Source organism: Poeciliopsis prolifica, unplaced genomic scaffold (genome assembly GCF_027474105.1).
Source record: "Poeciliopsis prolifica strain line A6 unplaced genomic scaffold, Auburn_PproV2 SCAFFOLD019, whole genome shotgun sequence".
Classification (NCBI taxonomy): Eukaryota; Metazoa; Chordata; class Actinopteri; order Cyprinodontiformes; family Poeciliidae; genus Poeciliopsis; species Poeciliopsis prolifica.
Window position 1 is genome coordinate 2,766,895 of NW_026562394.1, and position 19,683 is coordinate 2,786,577.

Below are 19,683 nucleotides of genomic sequence, written 5' to 3' on the forward strand. Positions count from 1 at the left end.
TTCTCAGTTCATTAACTCTTCAAAGTCTACATTTTTCTCAGGAATATTTTTTCCTCTGGCAGCAGAGTTTGGCTCACTGTCGAGATGAAATGCATCCCTCCTGCCAGGCTTATCAGAAGACGGGAGGAATCTCGTCGGACTTTATTTATGTATCCCCAAAGGCACTAATTCATCATTGCCAAGTTCTCAATATATTTATTATTCCACAGAAAACTGACTGTTACCCAGCACATATTTCATCCACATTGACAATAATTACAGTAATTAATTCTTGAGTCTGTAGTTGAGTTTGCAGAATGAGAATTATGCCGATTATACAGTTAAAAATAAAAGAGATGTGATGAGAGAAGTGCACAAAGTTAAGAAATGACAATAACAGTTTTTATTTTCATGCACAAGGATTCATGTTTTCAAGTGTCATAATAAAAACTGACTTTCTCAGCTCCGGTGTTTCCTCCTCTCCGTCCTTCATGTGTTTCACTGCAGGTTCTGTTGCGTCTTTCTGACTTTGGCTCCTTTGGCCTCCTGAGTCCATGACTCGTCCAGGCTTCGTCCCCAAAATACTCACTTGTTTTTTATACCTGGCCCTCCTTCCAAGGAACTGTCTTACAAGGCAGGGGATTGGAAAACTCTTGGTAATTTGCCTTGGCATTATGTGATTTTTACACTTTGAATCTTTGTGCTCTTTCGGTTTGAATCCATTTATTTTGTCAACCTGGTTTGTTTTGCATATTGTCTTTAGTTCTTGTCTAAAGTGTCTTTGGATCCCTTGCAATCCCAGCCACGGTTAGGTTTAATCACTTTGTTGATCTACTTTCTTTTGCTTTATCATTTTAGACTCAGAAATCGTGCCTGTTCTATTGTCTCTACGATGTTTTGTCTTCAAAAGTTCCTGGGAGAGACGAGAGTAAATCAGGTCAGATGGTGTAAAGTTTAGCAAACGTTATGAGCCACAAATTCTGCATTTCTTTTCTTAGCTGTTTTAAGTTAAGAATCAGAACATAACATTTTAAGAAATACCACATATATTGTTTATTCATAATACCGTATTAAAAATAAATTACAAAAAGGAATGTATACAAATCTCTTCCAAGCTTCACAAAAGCAGATATTTATCTAGACTGTAATATTTTCTTCCCACTTACAGATATGAAGCTACTAGGAAATGTCAAGTTCTTAATTAAATGAGGAGAAAATACTATATTTCAATATGAATATTACCAATTTTAAAATCTTGTGCTTTCCTTTATATGCAAACCACAATACAAATTATTTTAACTCAATTTTATTTGTTGAACAAAACCTAAAATGTTTCACATCTGAAAATGTATGTCCAACAAAAAACAAACATGAAAAAATACATTCGTAAAAGGTAGTATAGGAGCATAAATAAAATCTCCTTGTTTTAGTGCTAAATTGATAAACATAGAAACAAACAATTCATCCCCACAATTTGAATATGCAACAAACTAAGATATGCTGTGTATATGAAGGCCTACATCCATTAGATCTATACTTCTATTTACATTTTCAGGTTATTAGAGCCATAAAGTAACATTAAAATTCAAATGAAACCAGGAGGCAAAGGGAGTGCGGTGATTTTTAACTCTTACTGTCAAGGTACCAAACATGTCTGCTTGTATTGGAATAAAGCAACCATGGCAAAAGTCCTACTGGGGTCAATTCCCCAAAAATGGCAAAGTTTGTGGCATTAAAACACTTACACACTCATTTCTTCTGGTCATGTTACACTTTGAGTTGCAATAGAAATACTAGGCTGGTGAATAAAAACTTCTCTGGTTCAAAGTGTGCAACAGAGATGGTTACAAATACATTTTGAACACATTAACATCACGTTTCTTTTATTTTTTGTTACATAAAAAATCACTTGTTTTATCAGGTTTCTGGCAAGATTTGAGGCCCATATTAAACAAGTAAATACATTGATAAAATACATAAATGTACATGGATATACAATACGCAACAATTTTGCAACTTCTATTAAGTAAATCACTTGGCAAGACATGTGGCAAACTGTAAAACATCTTGGTTAAGTAACTTCAGCTCGTTTAATCCTCCAGTTTTGACAAAAAAAAATAAACACTAAACCGAAAACTCTTGATTTTTTTTTTAATTTCCCTATAAAATAGCTTCCTTGTTCTGCTTAACATATCTGTTGAATGTTAGACAGTTTTGTAAAAAGAACACTGTACAGCGTAGCACAGCAATAAACTTATCTGGACAGGCAGCGTCAAAACTTAAGTAGAAGTGCAATGAACAAAAAAGAGACGAGTTCTGAAATGTTTTTAAATGACAACATCAGTGCAGATTTTCTTGCCACTGTAGATCTTTGAAACTCTCTGAGTCAAGTTGTTGGTCAGCAACTTGGGAAGCAGAGAGTCCACTTTGCTCTGTGGTCCTGATTTCCTCCTGTTATAAAAGCACAGACTGGTCTTTAGTTTATTTTATATTCTTTGCCCTGCAAAGGTATCGAGCCTCCTTCAATATCTTCACATTTAATCACTGCAAACTTCAACTTATTTTGCAGTGTTTTTTCATTTCAATTGCTAAGAACAACTGGTGCACAATTGTGAAGCAAACAGAAAATGATGAAAGACTTTCTAAATCTTTCAGAAATAAAAATCTGGATGATGTGGCATTTGTGCTCAGTCAGTTTCCTCAAAATAAATTCCAGTGCAACCGATTATTATTAAAGATCACTAGGTTATTATAACAGTATTGTGTATTTTGGACATCTTAATGGATAGAGTATTGCACTGTACTTAACTATAAACTTATCAAGAAAAAGCACATTATCAGAGTGACCCAATAAAAGTCCAGAGCTAACTCCGATAGAATCTCTGACAGAAAGATGTTTACAGATGTTTGCCATTCAATTGGTCTGAGCTTATTTTTGCTCAAACAATGGGCACAAATTTTAGTCTAGACATAAACCTGATAGATATTATTACCCAAAACCGACAGGGAAAGAATGAAAAACAAAGAAATAAATCATGTTATGCAGCAAAGCATAACTCCCCCCCAGAAAGTAAGGGAAATAAAGAGTAAAGAACATTTAATAAACATGAGCAAGCTGTTGTTTGTGCTTACTAATATCAACAATCACATGAGTGTGTGGAAAAATCACATTGTGCACGTGTTTAAACTCACATGCTGACTGCTGCCCACACACACAGACACACCACCAGGGAGACAATGATGACAACAGCAATGTAGATGTAGATGGACACAGAGTTCATTTCTGGTCCCAGAGGGGTTTGTCTGTTATCCAAATCTGGAACAAAATCAAATAAAACCAGGTTTGTTACAAAGAAATACTTGATTATAATATTTGATTAAAAACATGTGTTAATAAGTAACAAAATCCACAAAAACCTAAAAGCAAATGATAAATGTGAAAGCGGTGTAAAATATTCATTTCAATAGTTTTGGAAATCCAAGTTTTTGATCTAATAAAAGAGGGAACCACCTGCAGGTGGTGCTGTAAGAAAGGTTAATGCAATCTGTGACATGCTGGATTGCATCACATAACCACAATAATCTGAAATCTTACTGTCACATGTTGTCTGATCGTAGAGGAATTAACAATTAAAACTCAACTTCAGGTGCTGCAATGCCCCATGAAGCCACAAACGGTTCCAACACAGATTGTATTGAAAAGACTGAAGCAAATTTCTGCTTTACTATAAAAAGAATCACCCCAAAGAAGCCAAACTAGATATTTGGCAGATTTCGTAAATGTAGGTTCAAAAGGGAAAATTATATTATAAATAAATAATTTTAGGGTAAATATTGTTTACAGCATCATTAGGGCTTTCTAAGATCGACCCACTCTGTTAACAATCATTCAAAGCTTTCATGGGTTATTTCCAGAAAACATAAATGTTTTCTAACTGTAACATCCCAGAATTTTAGACGCTTATATTTTCATCTCTGCAGAACAGCAAATCTAACTGTCTACAGCAATATTTTACACTTTGATTTAATACAAAATTTGCAGCACAACTTTAGTAATCGTCCATCTTGCCATTTTCATGCGCAATAATTTTTGTGGACAGCATCAGAGGCGTCTGTTGCAAACTTATTGCATTAAAGGGCTATTTTTCCATGTTACTAGCCCAGACTCCATCTGTCTGGATCATTTAATATTAGCTCAATAGATTTAAAACTTAACACAAATTACATTTAAAAAGATTGTTTGTCGTTATTTTTATTTATCTAAACAGGGGTGCAGGGGTGCACAGATTTTAGAGTCACTACCTGGATGGCAAGTTTCATGGCTCCAATCACTCCAGAAGCTTTGGTCCACACAGTAAAAGTTCAGTCTGGACCGAACCTTGAAGCAGTTTCTCTCATTGCTGTTGTTGAAAGGCAGAGTCAAGCGAGGCTTCTCGGTGTGAATGTCGTTCTGTCAAAACAAGTAGTTTTATAAAAGAAGTTAAAGACACAAGGGGAAGTAGAATGACTAAGTGTTATTTTAAGAGCTTAAGCACAAAAATCCGATGCGATTTAAAAATTTAAAAGTGGCTCAAGCTTTGAAAATTCTTCAAAATGCACTGGAGACCAAACGCTGAACGCTACAGTTTCCATGAGATTTCAGCACACCTTCACCAATGCTGCCTGCGTTAGCAATACATTTTCAAATTCATTCAAATAAATATTTGTGCAGAATCTTTCGACAGGATTTTTTAGAAAGAACATATAAGCTGATGCAGTGAGTCTTATCAGAAGGTTCATATCTGATCAACCATACCAGAGATATTTTTCCATCAGCCCCCACATGATGATGTCTCACTTCCCACTCAAGGCAGTGGGCAGGAAGCCTCCCAGCGGGATTCTCCCAGTGAAACTCCAACTCCGTGTCAGAACTCGTTTGCAGATGCAGCTTATCTGGAGCTGCAACCTTCACTGCAAAAACATTAAAACCAAGTACAACATATCACCAAAGGAGAAAGGAGGAAAACCTAATCTGGTTCAGAAGAAGAACGAGAAGAAGAAAAAAAAACAATGACAGAGTCAAAATATCAGAACGAGATACTGAACTACCACAGAGCTTGCATGGCAGCTGTCATGTACACACCTTGGTTTTGAATCTGCAGAGAGACGAATGTTGCCTTCAGGGGCCCTTCATGGGAGGAGCCGTTTACACAGAAGTAGATGTCAGTGAATTCAGGAAGAGATTTTCCTGGGAAGTTGCAGCCCTTCCGAACTCCACCTGACACAATGTAGCTGGGGCATTCAACTGCCTGATCCAGGGGCTTATGCCTGGGAGAAAAAAACAAAAATCCAGTCATACAGGTGGTAATGCTTAAGATTAACAAAACAAAAGAGTTGCTGCCAAAGTAAACATATATATCCGCAATAATTTACGACAAGCATTGAGGTGTAAGGTGGGAAAATAATGACTGAAAGTGAAGAATTTATGAGGCATGACGGATGAGTCACATTCAGAAAGTTTCCAAAATGTTCATATGCAGTCGTTTTTCACTAACAAGAACCGCTATCTACAAAGGATTTACAACAAAAACAATTATTTATGAGCAAGCGAGCATCCAGCCAAAAAGCTGCCTTGTTTAAGCAGGTTACATACCAGAAATAGAGAGTCTGCAGGGCGCTGGGTGGCGTCTGCAGGCTGCGTGTCCAGCTGCACTCCAGCTTCTCCATATTATAGTACACGCAAATAAACGCTTTGGCTTCTGTATCCAAAACTCCTAAACACAACAATAAAAAAAGCCACACAGCAAATGTTTCTTATAACCTTCTGTACCATTTTATATATCCCATGTTATAGGGCAGAGATATCTTTGGATTTTGTAGGATTTTATGTGAAGAATCAACAACAAAGTGTCGTAATTGAGACACTTTAATTGTTATAAGTAAAGTGTTTATTTTTAAAAACTAAAAATTAACACTTCTTAGTGTTAATTTATGGTATTTAGTTTTAAAAAACATGGATTTTATTTTTTTATAAAAGGAAATGAAAAAAGAAATCACAAAATAGTGCAGAATATTAGTATTCATCCACACTGAGTTAATGTTATTTTATTAATTTTGTTTTGCAAAAGAGTTCAACCTCATTTCTATTTGATATTCATTAACTCTGACCAGCTTCCCAGTCTCTCCTGATTATTTTGTATTATTATTTTGATTTAATTATGAGGGTCCATCTGAAAATATTGTATGAGTTTTGGAGTTCTTAAGTTTCATACTTCTTCCTTTTCAAGCATGTTAAGATTATTGTGGTAGAAAAATGTGTCTTTTGCATTTCTTGTTCATGTGTGAAATTTTATTCTTCTATCCTGTCTGAAATAAATAAATAAAATGCATCCCCACTGCCACCACCGTGTTTCACAGTTGTATGATGTATTGAAATGCTTTGTGTCCATTTTACAACACAAAGCATTTCAAATGCATCTCAAATTGTTCAGTTTTGGTCTCATCTGACCAAAGCACTTTTTGTTTATATCTGTCTAAAATGTTTACTTCCACTTCCTAATTATGCACCAATATTTTTTGGTCTATTAAATACATTCACGATGAAATACATTCAAGTTAATGTTTGTTAGAGCCATAAATAGGAAATATTTGTTATTTGTATGATGGTTTGTTTTTTTAGTTTATCATATTTATTTAAGAAGACTAATATTTGTCCAGGTCATTTTCATTGTGCAATTTAGCTTTATTTTGAAAGGCTTACTTCCTGTCGAGGCATATGGATTACCTATATGCAATGCAGTTTTTGTTTTGCAAAAGAGTTCAACCTTTTTCTTTTGGCAAAAAGGTATTGTAAAACTGATTTATCATCATTTTTGTGTTTGCAATTTTTACAGATAAAGAATTTTTGTTAAATTCATGGTTTGCACGCATCCCTTTACTTCCAGTGTCTAAGGAATGACAGATATTGGACCTGCTGCCATGACAAGGTTTGTGATCAAGTTCAGGGTGTGTCCATGCTTCTGCAAAGCACAGCATTTTGTGCTACAGATGTGAAGCACACGTTTAGGGCTGACCTGTGCTGGGAGGCTTCAGAATCAGCTCCGTGCAGTTTTTGCTCATGATCATCGTGTTGTTGGTGCACTCTCCATTCAGAATGGTGTAAACTCTTATATGGACGTCTTTGGACGGGTCAAACTGGGCGCTGTGGGTCCTCCTCGGGGTTCTGAGAATCTGTCAAGCCAAACATCCAGACATGTTGTTACACATCAGAAATACACTTGAAGAGTTTTAACTCTTTGTGTACATTTACACGCGAAGACAGATGAACAGAAAGAATAGGTGTTAGCTGTTTCCAGGTTTGATGGAGCGGCCTTTAATCCAGAATTGACACAAATGGTTTTTTTCCTGTCAGGTTTATCAGAGCGTAATAGTTGCAAATATCCAATTATTTTCTTTACCTCAAAGTTTCAACATCAATCCTTCAAACGGTTGTTCAAAACAAGTTTGACAGTAGAACCTGGTCTCTTCCAGTACTGTACCAATCTGCCATTATCTTCCCTGACTGTGATTACAAGTCCATAGTGCTTGAATGATGTGTCATCTACCTGTTGTGTCATTATTCTTAGGAAACAAATCTATGACAGCATGTTTGTGAGTCAGATTGGCAGTAATGAAAACCTTAACCCTCGGTTGTTAAGGTGTCATTCAGAAAGTCTTAATAGCGTGAGTAATTTTCCACTGCTAGACAAGCTCATGTTTCAAGGTGCCAAAATGATGACATGACTTTAAATGTAGCATTCAACAATTCAAGTGTGTCTTCTCGATTAAGCGCTGTGTCAAGAAAATATTTTCATTTAATTAATTTATGTATTGTTTTTACTACGTTATTTCAAAGCTCAATATCCAGAAAGTCAGTCCAAGGCTCTGTTAGACCCTAAACAGAGGTGCAAATTTATTTTAAATGCACTTTTCCCTGATTTTTAATCTTATTTTTAATCTCCACATCCTTATTCAAGTCTATAATCTTACTATGCATCTTAAAATTTGATTATCTCCTGTGGGATACGTCTTTAATGTCACCAGTATCATCTCTTTATTTGTTCAACTGCTATTTTTGATTTTGCCGCTGTATCAGAATGTACTCTGTTCAATGATTAAATGAATAAGGTCCTGCTGCCTCAGATACTCTGCACCGATTTGGCACGTCGGCAGGAGAATGGTGAATCATCACGTTGTAAACCTGCAAAGACTGAAGGAATTCTAATAAAAAAAATGTACCAACAATTTATAGCTCCACAGCTATAAATCAATTTAGACATCAATTTAAAGACAGTCACTGACACTCTTAACATGGAGGGTAAGCCACAAAATGTCATTGTTGAAGAGTTGGCTGTTCACAGAGTTTTGTATCCAAGCATATTAATACAAAATTGAGTGAATGGAAGACGTTTGGCAGGAATAGGTGCACCACTAACAAGGGGAGACCAGCACCCTTGGGAGGATTGTCCAATCCATTCCAGACACAGACTAGACAAATGTTGCATGTTTGGGTTTCCATGTCATCTGATGGTTTTCTGAAGTCCACAGTCAACGCAGCCGATTACCAGGAAATTCCCCGAACTGACAAGCTGTTTTATTTTCCTGCAGGACTTGCCACCTACTTACAAGGTACCAGAAGCTGGGACAGTGGTGTTCCTGTTCTTGATTGGCCAACAAACTTCTCTGACCTTTAACCCATAGAACATCAAACAGGGAAGACAACCCAAAGACAGCTATCAAAGCAACCTGGTCTTTAATTACTCCAATGCATTAATAAGTCACAGCCACTGATGCATTCATTCATGCAGGAGAAAACACAACCATAGAAATGTACATACTGTAAAACTGATAGTTGTGCTTAAAACCTGAGTTTTTGGTTGGACTGACGTGGTACTTTGATTTTTGTGATTTCTGTAATAATCTCTATAAAATGATTATTTTATATATATATATATATATATATATGTGTGTGTTTTTGATATTTAAAATATATTTTAAATACTATTTAAATATATAATTTAAAAATATATATATATATATATATATAGATAGATAGATAGATAGATAGATAGATAGATAGATAGATAGATAGATAGATAGATAGATAGATAGATAGATAGATAGATAGATAGATAGATAGATAGATATAGATAGATAGATAGATAGATAGATAGATAGATAGATAGATAGATAGATAGATAGATAGATAGATAGATAGATAGATAGATAGATAGATAGATAGATAGATAGATAGATAGATAGATAGATAGATAGATAGATAGATAGATAGATAGATAGATAGATAGATAGATAGATAGATAGATAGATAGCTAGATAGATAGATAGATAGAATAGATAGATAGATAGATAGATAGATAGATAGATAGATAGATAGATAGATAGATAGATAGATAGATAGATAGATAGATAGATCGATAGATAGATAGATAGATAGATAGATAGATAGATAGATAGATAGATAGATAGATAGATAGATAGATAGATAGATAGATAGATCGATCTATATATGTGATAATGGGATCAGCACTCACCTCCCAGTAGTTCTTGTACGTGTTGAAAAACTCCAGCTGGTACTGATGAAGGCACTTTGTCATTTTCGTCAGGCTGCTTGGTGGACTCCAAGTAATCTGCATTTGTCCGAGGAGACCAGAGTCCAATACCGCCAGATCCTCAGGGGGATCCACTACAAAATAAAGAGGACATCTCCACTTATTGATCCTCCACAGCATTTCTCTCCTTTATTTTATCATAGAAACGGTATTTTAGACACAATCATCCATACTACAGCTCCAATAATCATATTAAAGGATGTTAACCTGTGGTTGCACAGCAGCGCATGCTCCCCCTCCAGGTTATGAAGATCAGCATTAGTGAATGAAGAACACCGGATTCATTAGCCATCGGTGAAAACCAACAAATCAATAACAACAAAAGAAAACTAGAAAACAGAAAGATACTGTAAAAATAAATAAAATCCTGAGAGGTGTGATGTGACCGCTGGATTTAACGACTTTGAGGAGAATGTGTTTAGCTTAAGCTTTATAAAAGTGGGCGGGTTCCGTCGGTGAAGAACAAAACTCAACTCGTTCGTCTTTCTTCCCCCTTCTGGTGATTTAAGGTGAAGCTGAACAGACAGCTTCACTGTCGAGTCTCCCGTGTTTTACCCCTCTTTCCCGTCCTCCCACATGACTAATGTCGCGTAAATCTCCCGTATTATAATACGATGTAAAAACAAAACATTCCTGTGCCTCTTCAAATTTTATCATTTCACCAGCCTACTGAGAAATGCCACCCAGGCTGCTGCAGGGGCCGTCAGCGGGAACAAACCAGGTGTTGTGCACAAAGTGGTGATCGGTACTGAAAAACCACTGATCGGGTGAGATCGGCGGGGTGCGCGCCAGGGAAGGAAAACGCGCGCCAGGTGCGCGTCAGGGAAAGAGCGCGCCAGTGTCTCCTCCAGTCGTTTTTAATGTTTTTTCTCGATTGTTTCTTTAAGACAAATTATGTAAACACCAACAAATTTCCATAAAGCTACAACTAAGGTTAAATGACACGCAGTTTGTGCGTGGAATGACTTTGTTGAAGATTTAAAAAAAGAAGAAGAAGTTCGCCAGTTCCCACAGGCTCTATGACAGGAATGCATGTGAATTTCCACAGTATATCAGGGAACTGAGGTAAACCTGTCAGATTGCGGTTTGTAAGTGGCTGACAGGTAGTTGTTTTAGACTTCTTGTAAGCCTGCCTTAAAATATAAGAAATACTGGACCTCAGTCGAGTATTTTGCGGTCCAAAATTTGAGAGGCAAGTGAGAAGATGCATCCATTTCCACGTGAATGCGTGGATCATCACGAAGTAACCCACGGAGAATACTCTCCCCCATTTTTTATTGTAAGAAATTTAAGATTTAAATAAAACTGAACATCCATTTCCTAAATCTCCATCATCCGGTGGTGGTTCTTATAATTATTAATACAATTATTATTATTATTCAATGTTATTGGATTTCCTGCCCTGCAGGCACTTCAGTTTTTTTCCACTTTTCCTTGTAAAGACTTTTTTTTTCTGCTGGTAAGCAGGTCATAAACTGAAATGTATGATGTCACCATGTCCCAGTTCTTTTGGTACCAGGATGTCAAGTCTTGGCAGGTTTTTTTTTATAACCACGTATTCAAGTTTAGTTCAAAGGCAGAATGTCACCGCAAGTTTTTTTTTTTTTCAATGTGTGGTGAGATTGCTCACCTGTTTTATTTACAGTGAATTGCTGCCCAGAAGGTGTGCTAATGTTTGGTTTTGTGAATTTGTCTATAGACTTCGACAGAATTCCCTGCAGAAATATTTTTGAAAATATACAGGAAAGATTCTGCTGTTTTGATTTTGATGATGTTTGTGTGTAACAAAATTCTTCTACCAAACCTTTTAGGACAATTAATATTGAATCGTGTCCACATATAAGTGACAAGAGATGCTATCAGAAATCCACAGAATGATCTGAAAACAACACAGGCCCCAAACAGAACCAGAAGAATGCTGAACTAAACCAAAGCTACAGATATAACCAAAACCAAATCAGAGTTTTCTGTTTCATGAACAGTTCTATAAAGTTATAAAGTACCTATTTTTCATTCAGCTTAACCAATTCTGATTATTTCTTTTTCTTCAAAATCGCTGAAATTTTGCATTGTCCCATTTAAATCCTCAGAAGCGAAGCTGGTGAGGCAGCAGAGCCGAGCCTCACCTGGGATTGATCAACATCTCTAACTACCAATCGATGGGAGGATGTTCCTCCTGTCTGTACGCCGCCAATAAAATGGCTAAAAAAAACATTTAATATATGAACTGATTTGATTTAATTTAGCTTATGCACATAATGTACATAATGTACAGTATTTGTTGTCTCCAACTGTGTGTGTAACGTGTTTCCACTAATAGTATCCCTACAGTTCATATGAGCTCAGAGGCCCTTAACAGGAAGGAGATACCAAACAAGTCTCAAACCTCTGAAGGAGTCCCATTGTTTCCAGGGAACAGCTATAGAAACGAGTTGGCTGGCTCCCACAAAAGGATGGATGAAATATGCTCCAACACAGAAATGGTTATAAGAGAGAGCTTATATCACACCATAAGGGCTTGGCAGCAGATGTGCTGGTGAGTGTAAGACAAACAGAGAGGCAAATATTTTAACAGGTTCAAAAGAGGCCATGCTGAGCCAAGACTACCCCATAATAAGTCATCATTCATTATATGGTTTGCATGTAAGACGTTGTTTGACACCAACAACCACAAATGATTTCAAAGGCTGCTGTAGTTCCTTCATAAATTACCAACTAGATTTTTATGATGGTTTTTCGAAGTTGTTTTATAACCCAGACACAGTGCCGTGTGTAATAAAGACACTCATAACCTGAGGTTGCAAAGAGTTTGATTTATTTGTACATCGACATGAATTGTTTTAAGAAATCCTTGGATTTTTATACAGATCATATTTACAGAGGTTCACTGTTAGTCATTCAGTTGTCTTGCATGCATCAGATTTTTAATAGAAAAAGGTTTTTGTACATGAAGTTTGACTTGTCTTGGCAGTGTAGTATTCAGACGTGACTCACTCTGTCACTTATGGATCCACGCGATTCGTTAAATCACAAAATGATATAGAAAAAAAAAATTAAGTTGATAAAGATGAACTCAATGCATAGAATTATCAGTTATTAATAGATTAGCACCAAAACAATTAATTCTGTTTTCTTCATATTACTGAAATTACAGCTTGTTCTGCGGAAGCTGCTGGAAAAATGTGTGAACCTGAACCCAAACCTCTTGCAATTTAGAAATGAGTACAAAATATGAAGTGATGTGATAAAAGTTGCTTTGATCTTTGAGAAGTTGCCATATTTTATCTCAACCTTTCTTTAAAGCAGGATTCATTTTTCTGCCTACAGAATCCGAGCCAGAGCCTTAAATGACGCTGATTTACAACAAAAAGCCCAGTGCCAAACATTGCGATGGTACAGATTAAGTAGATGTTTTTTTCCACGTTCCACGTTGCATGCATTTAAAAACAAAACCTTATGTGTGAAGGAGTCAAAGTAGACATTTATCAGTCATTACATTTCTCCAGTCACTGCTGGCCATGATTTAAACACGTGTTTTTCAAGGAAGTGCAAAAATAATGAGTCTTTGTTCTGAGTGAAGCTGCTTTCTTGAGGTCTGAAATTTCAGAGTTTTGTCTTAGTGTCCCATTGTTTCCTAAACTGTTTAGTACTTGTCAGTACATGCAAAAATAAAAACAATCGACCTTTTCGAATACTTTCTGTCGTTTCTAACAAAGGTCATGTTAATTTTGTCTGGCATTTGGAAACCACATTTATCATTGTTGTTTGTTTTTCTTTTACAACCTGCGCAAAACTAGCCATCTTTACAGCTGCAAAACCATCCCAGAGTTTGCATTTCTCCTTTCAACAAGCCTTATTATGAACCTACACTTATACAGGTATCTTGGCAACATACAACTAAACCCACAGATGTACAGCAGTTTTTGATACGATTAAGGCGATCACCACGGAGAGCATGTTTACCAGTACAGAAAGGAATGCATGAACAGCATGTTTGTGATTTTGCAGAGCGAGTGGAAGACGGTTGGGTAAGCATCAGTGCAAATCACCAGCATGTCTCGTTCTCTGACATTTGAAAAAGTGATGAAAGTTTTCCATACAAGCAACAACTGACTTTGTTTTTATGTCCAACAATCAGATAAGGTGATGACAATTCATTCGTTACTGTTTCCACTCCACCGTAACGAATGCAACTGTTAGAAAAAAGCTTCATTTCACCTGTTTAAGCTCTACAACGCAAAAAGGAATTCAAATATCATCATTTCACTTTCAGTCAAATTGGATTTTATGGGATGCACCAACACAATGTAGCAAATAATTATGAGATGGAAATAAATGAATACATGCTGCCTAAAGTTGTTTTTTTTAATAAATATCCTACAAAGTGCAGAGTCCATTTACATTCTGCTCCTTTGGTCGCAAAAAACTTGCAGGTGTAATCGCAGAAAAAGTGGGTTCGGGAAAGTACTGACTCAGAGTTTTATTTTTAAGAAATTTTGACAACACTGTTTATGTTTGGCTTCCACTTCACAAATATGTGAATATGTGACGTGGAAGTCAAAACTAATCACAAAAAATGGTGTTTAAAACATAAATTTTGCAAGACACCATTAGAGAGAAACTGAGCTAAGCTATACTAAGCAAGACTCTGCAATTTGAAATCTGTGCCACAAAACATTTTGTATTAGATGGATCAAACTGCATGTACCAGCAAGTGACGATTCATAACTACATAGAAAAAACAGAGGAACACAAGCACCTCAGTGTTGTGACACACCTTGTTATGTGCTTTACAGAGAAAAGTAATGAGTCATCTTTTACAACAAAGAAAAGCACAAACGCAGACATAAGTTCTGCCCCAGTCCTGCCCTCAAACATTGTGGAAAGATTTTCATGTAATTGCACTTCAAAGCAGCTTATACACTTTTCTCTTTTTGTCTGCAGGAATTAATTGTACTAAATTGTGTCTGACAGGTGATTATACCTTTTGTGAAAATCATTGCTAATCCTATTCACACACAAGTACAATTTAATGGTGACTATGTAGTGTCATCATGAGCAATTATTACATATACATTTTAAATAAGTAATGATGGGCGACACGCAAGGCAACACAACTGAAGTATAAATCATAGCTGCACATCGTTTTCCTGTGCTATAAAAGCCTTTTGCATGACCTAGCAGAGCTGAGACTTTGACATAGTGTTATAAAACACTACAGTTTATAATCTTATCAATTTTTTCATCAGTTCAATGATGACACAACAACTTCACTGTATGCAGTGGGAGGAATTACTCAAACTGTGCTAAAGAAAGTGTCCTTGGGGGACTTCACACAACCATAACACAGATTAAGCCGGAAACTGGAAAAGTGAAAGCGATTCTGTGTTCTCCATATGTATGATAAACAGGATGCTTTGCATTGTTTTGTATATATACAGCTCCAGGTAGAAGAAAAGGACTTTCAATGCACATGAACCTGCTGTGTGATGATAGGAAGAGCTGTGGCAAAGCATAATCTTTCTCTTTTTTTAACCAGACATTTAAGATGGAAATTTCTACAAACATCACACCAGCTCAAGACATAATGAATCACTTTTTTCTCCCAAGACGACAGGAAACTGTGGGTGTTTTTGCATTTGCTTGTTTGCTGACTGTTACTATTTTACAAATTGTTAGACACAGTGAATGACACAAATGTGTGGAACTAATAACACCCCAAAACTGTCTGAGAGGGCAAATATGACTGGCATCCGAATCAAAAGCCAAAATAAAAACCATTGCATGCACAAAACACATTTTTCTTGCTGTCTGACATCAGTCTTTGTTACGTTAGGATGACCAAAATGAGTTCTGTTTGCTAAATGTGAGAATGATGAGAGAAAATGCTTTTGGAGAATGTTTTTCTTACTCTCATCAATTTCAGGAGTTTATATGTCGAGATTAGTTCACCTTTAAACAGTCTGATAAGCCAACATGACGTCATAACAGGTTTAAAATCAGGCAAGATGTCTGCAGGAGAACCGTTCTGCAGAACAAAAGCAAAAGCCGACGTTGCCTGAAGCTGATAAATGTGTAATTCTTGACTGTGAAACGAGTTCTGGCCACTCAACTATCAAGTATCACAAGCCTCAGAGTTAAAAGTTGTGTGGAAGAAAGTCAGTTGAAACTACTGACAGAACCGAGTCGAAGGATTTGCAAGACGAAATGTTTGAAACAAGTCAAACAGCTTGGAGCTAAATCAATCGATATGCATGTAAACTACATAAAAAATATCTTTTTCATTACTTGCATAATTAGCAAACAGAAATATTTCTGGTAATCCTACCTGATGTTAAACAGAAACATTTTACTGTGATTTGAGTGAAAACAATGAATAACAGGTTATGTATCTTTGCAGAGTGTAATATGAATTTCAACTGTGTTTAGATCCAAAGGCTCCCCTGAATAGTTCTGAGTATTATGAAGATATTAGAGGAAAAACAACAAAAGTACATTTTAACTGATAAAAAATATAAATAAAGGAATAAATAATAAATACCCCTCAATTAAGGCACAATATTCCAGGTTTTTGATGCTCTGATGGTGAATACTGGAACACAATCCTCACATGTTTTCAGGAACTGAAGCTCTTCAACATTAGAGATTTAGAAAACTGATTTGCTACATCTTCACTCAATATCAAAGCAGTTCTTTGCTTTCTAACATTTTGGGGGGTTTTGTGTGGTTTTAGTTGCAAACATTTGATGGAATTAGCTAATCAGGTGATGCTGAAGGTGAAAATCAACGTGGCACTAGAGAATATCAGATTTTCTATTTGACTGAGGTAATGAAACCATAATGACCATAATGAGAACAACGTGTGCAACACTGTTCTAATTATGGTTCAAAATAATTGTACATACACACGGATCTGTCCACAGGTAAACATGTACACAGTGCCTCATAAAGACATTCCCACCATTTCCTGGGAAGCCATTTTCAAATTTATTCTGTCCCTTTTGAAACTGGAGCAACCAGTTGACTGTAGAAATAGGAAAATACTGAGGAACAGCTACTTTGATATCATTTCCTTTACATAAATGAAAACAAATCTGGCTTGTTGGAATGGCTTTTCCTTTTGAAAAAATGTCTCAAAGTGGTCAATTTGTGTGCATAAACTTAAGCATTTACAATAATAAATGCTTCAATTTTCTTTATTTCTAGAAATTATTTTGGTCCCTATAATTGTGGTGATAATTTCTTTTTTAATCCCACCTCACTGAGTAACTGCACTTAAATGCAGTGTCGTAGTGTTCAAAACATTTCTGGGGTTTCCACACATTGTTAAACTTGCCACACAGTCTTTTTCTCAGAATCCAGCATTTGCAATTACAATAATTCATGCATTACTTAATTTGGCAGTAATTTAATCTAACAAGTGCCTGTAGATGACCTCATTTTCCAAGGTAATTTCTTTTATTTGCATCATGATGCACCAATTATTTCCAAATAACACTGCACCACTTGTGCCTGAGGGAATGCTATCATGTAGTTAAGACATGTTGCTGCAAAGGCATGCAACTCCCAATGTGAAAGAAGGATTCTGTTTTATCAAACATGTTGAGAAAAAAGAAAACACTTTTGAATATATGCTCATTTGATTTGTTTCCTGAGATGACAGGAAACTATGGGTGCAAAGTTTGACATCCTGGTGTAAATACAAAAAGCCTGCATCCGTAATTTTTGAGTCTATTACATTTTTTAAATCTATAAATGCTTTATTCAGGCTTGTGTGGTGGATATATATATGGCAAATGCATATATATCTTGAGGTCAGAAAAACAATATTTAAAAAAAAGACTCCAGACTGATTTGTGTGCAAAAATAACAGGCTATTTTCATGTTTTGAGGTGTTGCTACGATCAAAAGCTATTCTTCCCTTTAGATTTGTCAGGCAGGTTTCTCCAGCTGCAGGTGAGCTGAACCTCAAACTGCTGGAAGAGTTCAACCAATCAGAGGAATCAGTGTGTTGGCTAGCAGCTTATTGTGATGTTTGATCAGAAACAAATGTTCTGCTGCACCTGAACAACTTGGAGAGGTTACGATGTCACGTACAACAAGTAAAAGGATTAAATAATCACACCAAATACATTTCACTGAAGTAGATCTGAAACCGCGTACAGCAAGCTGCCTTGCTGTACGCGGTTTCAGAGCGGGAGATTTGCAGGAGGATCTCTGAGCAGCAACAACATTAACATTGGTAACATTTTTCAATTGAGGTCAGAAAAACAATATTTAAAAAAAAGACTCCAGACTGATTTGTGTGCAAAAATAACAGGCAATCAGCAAAAATAACAGGCAATCAGATACTTAAACATTGAGGAACACATGAACTTGCATGTACATTAGAAACGCCTTGGCAAGGACCATTCATGCATAATCACAGTGGTCAAAAATGTCACCCCATTTGCAAGCAAAATACAGTGCCTTGCAAAAAATAGAAATTATATATACTGTATATATAACCTTTTTCACATTTTATCGCATTTCAATTACAAACTTCAACTTATTTTATTGAGTTTTTATGTGATGGAAAAAAAGGGAAAAGATCTGCCTTTTTCTTTTTTAGTGAAAAGAAAACTTCAGAGAGTTCATGTCGTATTTAATCATGATAGTACTAAGCAGAATCCAGTGGATAGAGTCCATATGGGTTTAATTTAATGTCAGTGTAAATTTAGCTGCTCTGTGAAAACCTCAAAGGTTTGTTGGAGAACATTAGAGGCTGAGCAGCATCAGGGAGAGCAAGGAGCACAGCAGACAGGTCAGTGGAGAGGTTTTAAAGCAGGTTAGGTTCTGAAAAAATATCCAAAGTTTTAAAGTTATGTCTGCACACGACCCTGAGCAAATTACCTCCACAGAGAAAGCACAGAAAGCTGAAAAGGATCAACAGAAATACAGCAAAAAAATATTTCTCCTAATCATTGCAACATTAAAATAAGATTTTTTTTTTCTTGTCAAACATTTTAAAAACTATTTATTAGTTTCTGTCCAACTCAAAATTATGCCCTACTTTGGTGCATTTTGGTCCATCTCATAAATAAACAATAAAATACAAAGAAGTTTGTTGAGGACAAATTGTGGAAAAAAGGTGTATGGAAACACTAAGCATTGTAGCTTCAGTACAAAATAAATTATGGCTTTTGCAGCCATTTAAAGATGCAGAAAAGAATCAGAACCTCAGCATTTGTTGTTGGTTTTCTACAGAACAGCACCAAATCCTGCTGGAACCTGAGCTTGATCTCAGAAAGAAAAAGCAGAGTCCAAAGTTCATGGCAGCCGTTTTCCTGACTCAGGGTTTAAGACATAAGAACATGGCAAAAATAGAAGAAAAAAAACTAATAAAACCAATGAAACATTTTGTTTAAAAAAAATCAAAATGTCTTCTTCTTAAGTGAAACAGTGAGTTATGTCTGTTATTTCTTTGCCACACTGTGCTATAACAGCGTGGATGTCCAATCTGTAGTGGCACTTGCAGAGTTGGTGGTAACAGCTGAGAGGGAGGTAAGCTCTTCTCATTTATCCATGGTCACATCTGTCTTTGCGACCAGGTTAACAGTGCAGCTGAGGAATCGTCATGTTATAAATCCATTCTCAGCCCAGGAACAGGAATCAAGAAACATGTGATAATGCGTTGGACTGGAGCCGATTGACGACAGACTTCATTTAAGGAGAAATTTTGCGTAATCCCGTCTCCTATTTCAGTCAGGCAGAAGCAGACGGTCACAAAGCCACAAGTCACAGAGTCCTCGCCCCAAAAACAGGGGTCCTAAGTCCCTGGCAGTGTGGATATGGGCTCATCACTGCGGGATATAAGCAGCATTTACTCTCCGGGTCAAATGGAGGACAAGTGAGTGGACTTTGACGTGGGCAGGTCCAGCAGAGCCTGGACGGTCACGCCGACCTTTACCAGACCTCGCTCCTCTAAGATGTGATGCGGCAGACACAATTTGTCCTGGATTAACAGAGAGATCATTCATCACCACCGCTGGCAAAACCACTGATGTCACTTTGCAGC

At 36.4% G+C, this 19,683-nt stretch overlaps 2 protein-coding genes across 2 annotated transcripts in view; both read right to left on the bottom strand.

Annotated features, from left to right (window-relative positions):
* Positions 1-1,269: 1,269 nt before the first annotated feature.
* il13ra2 (interleukin 13 receptor, alpha 2) lies at positions 1,270-10,050 on the bottom strand. The gene is made up of 9 exons (XM_055043954.1): positions 9,834-10,050; positions 9,549-9,700; positions 7,032-7,188; positions 5,612-5,732; positions 5,102-5,286; positions 4,775-4,929; positions 4,282-4,429; positions 3,172-3,295; positions 1,270-2,430 (listed from the first exon to the last, which is right to left on the bottom strand). Exons 1-9 carry the CDS (start codon positions 9,916-9,918, stop codon positions 2,307-2,309), a joined length of 1,251 nt encoding a protein of 416 aa, XP_054899929.1. The 5' UTR covers positions 9,919-10,050; the 3' UTR covers positions 1,270-2,306.
* A 2,369-nt stretch (positions 10,051-12,419) lies between these two features.
* The window catches only part of lrch2 (leucine-rich repeats and calponin homology (CH) domain containing 2), a 42,807-nt gene continuing 35,543 nt past the window's right edge, over positions 12,420-19,683 (bottom strand). The window contains exon 21 of the mRNA XM_055043344.1: positions 12,420-19,620. Coding sequence (XP_054899319.1) covers positions 19,501-19,620 — 120 coding nt within the window. The 3' untranslated portion in view covers positions 12,420-19,500. The remainder of the gene's footprint in view (positions 19,621-19,683) is intronic.

Coding starts and splice junctions, on each gene's coding strand:
- il13ra2 (XM_055043954.1), bottom strand. CDS start 9,918: ATGGCTAATGAATCCGGTGTTCTTCATTCACTAATGCTGATCTTCATA. Junction 5,733..7,031: donor TCTGAAGCCTCCCAGCACAG/GTCAGCCCTAAA, acceptor TGTTGTGTTTAG/GAGTTTTGGATACAGAAGCC. Junction 5,287..5,611: donor CTGCAGACTCTCTATTTCTG/GTATGTAACCTG, acceptor TTTTTCTCCCAG/GCATAAGCCCCTGGATCAGG.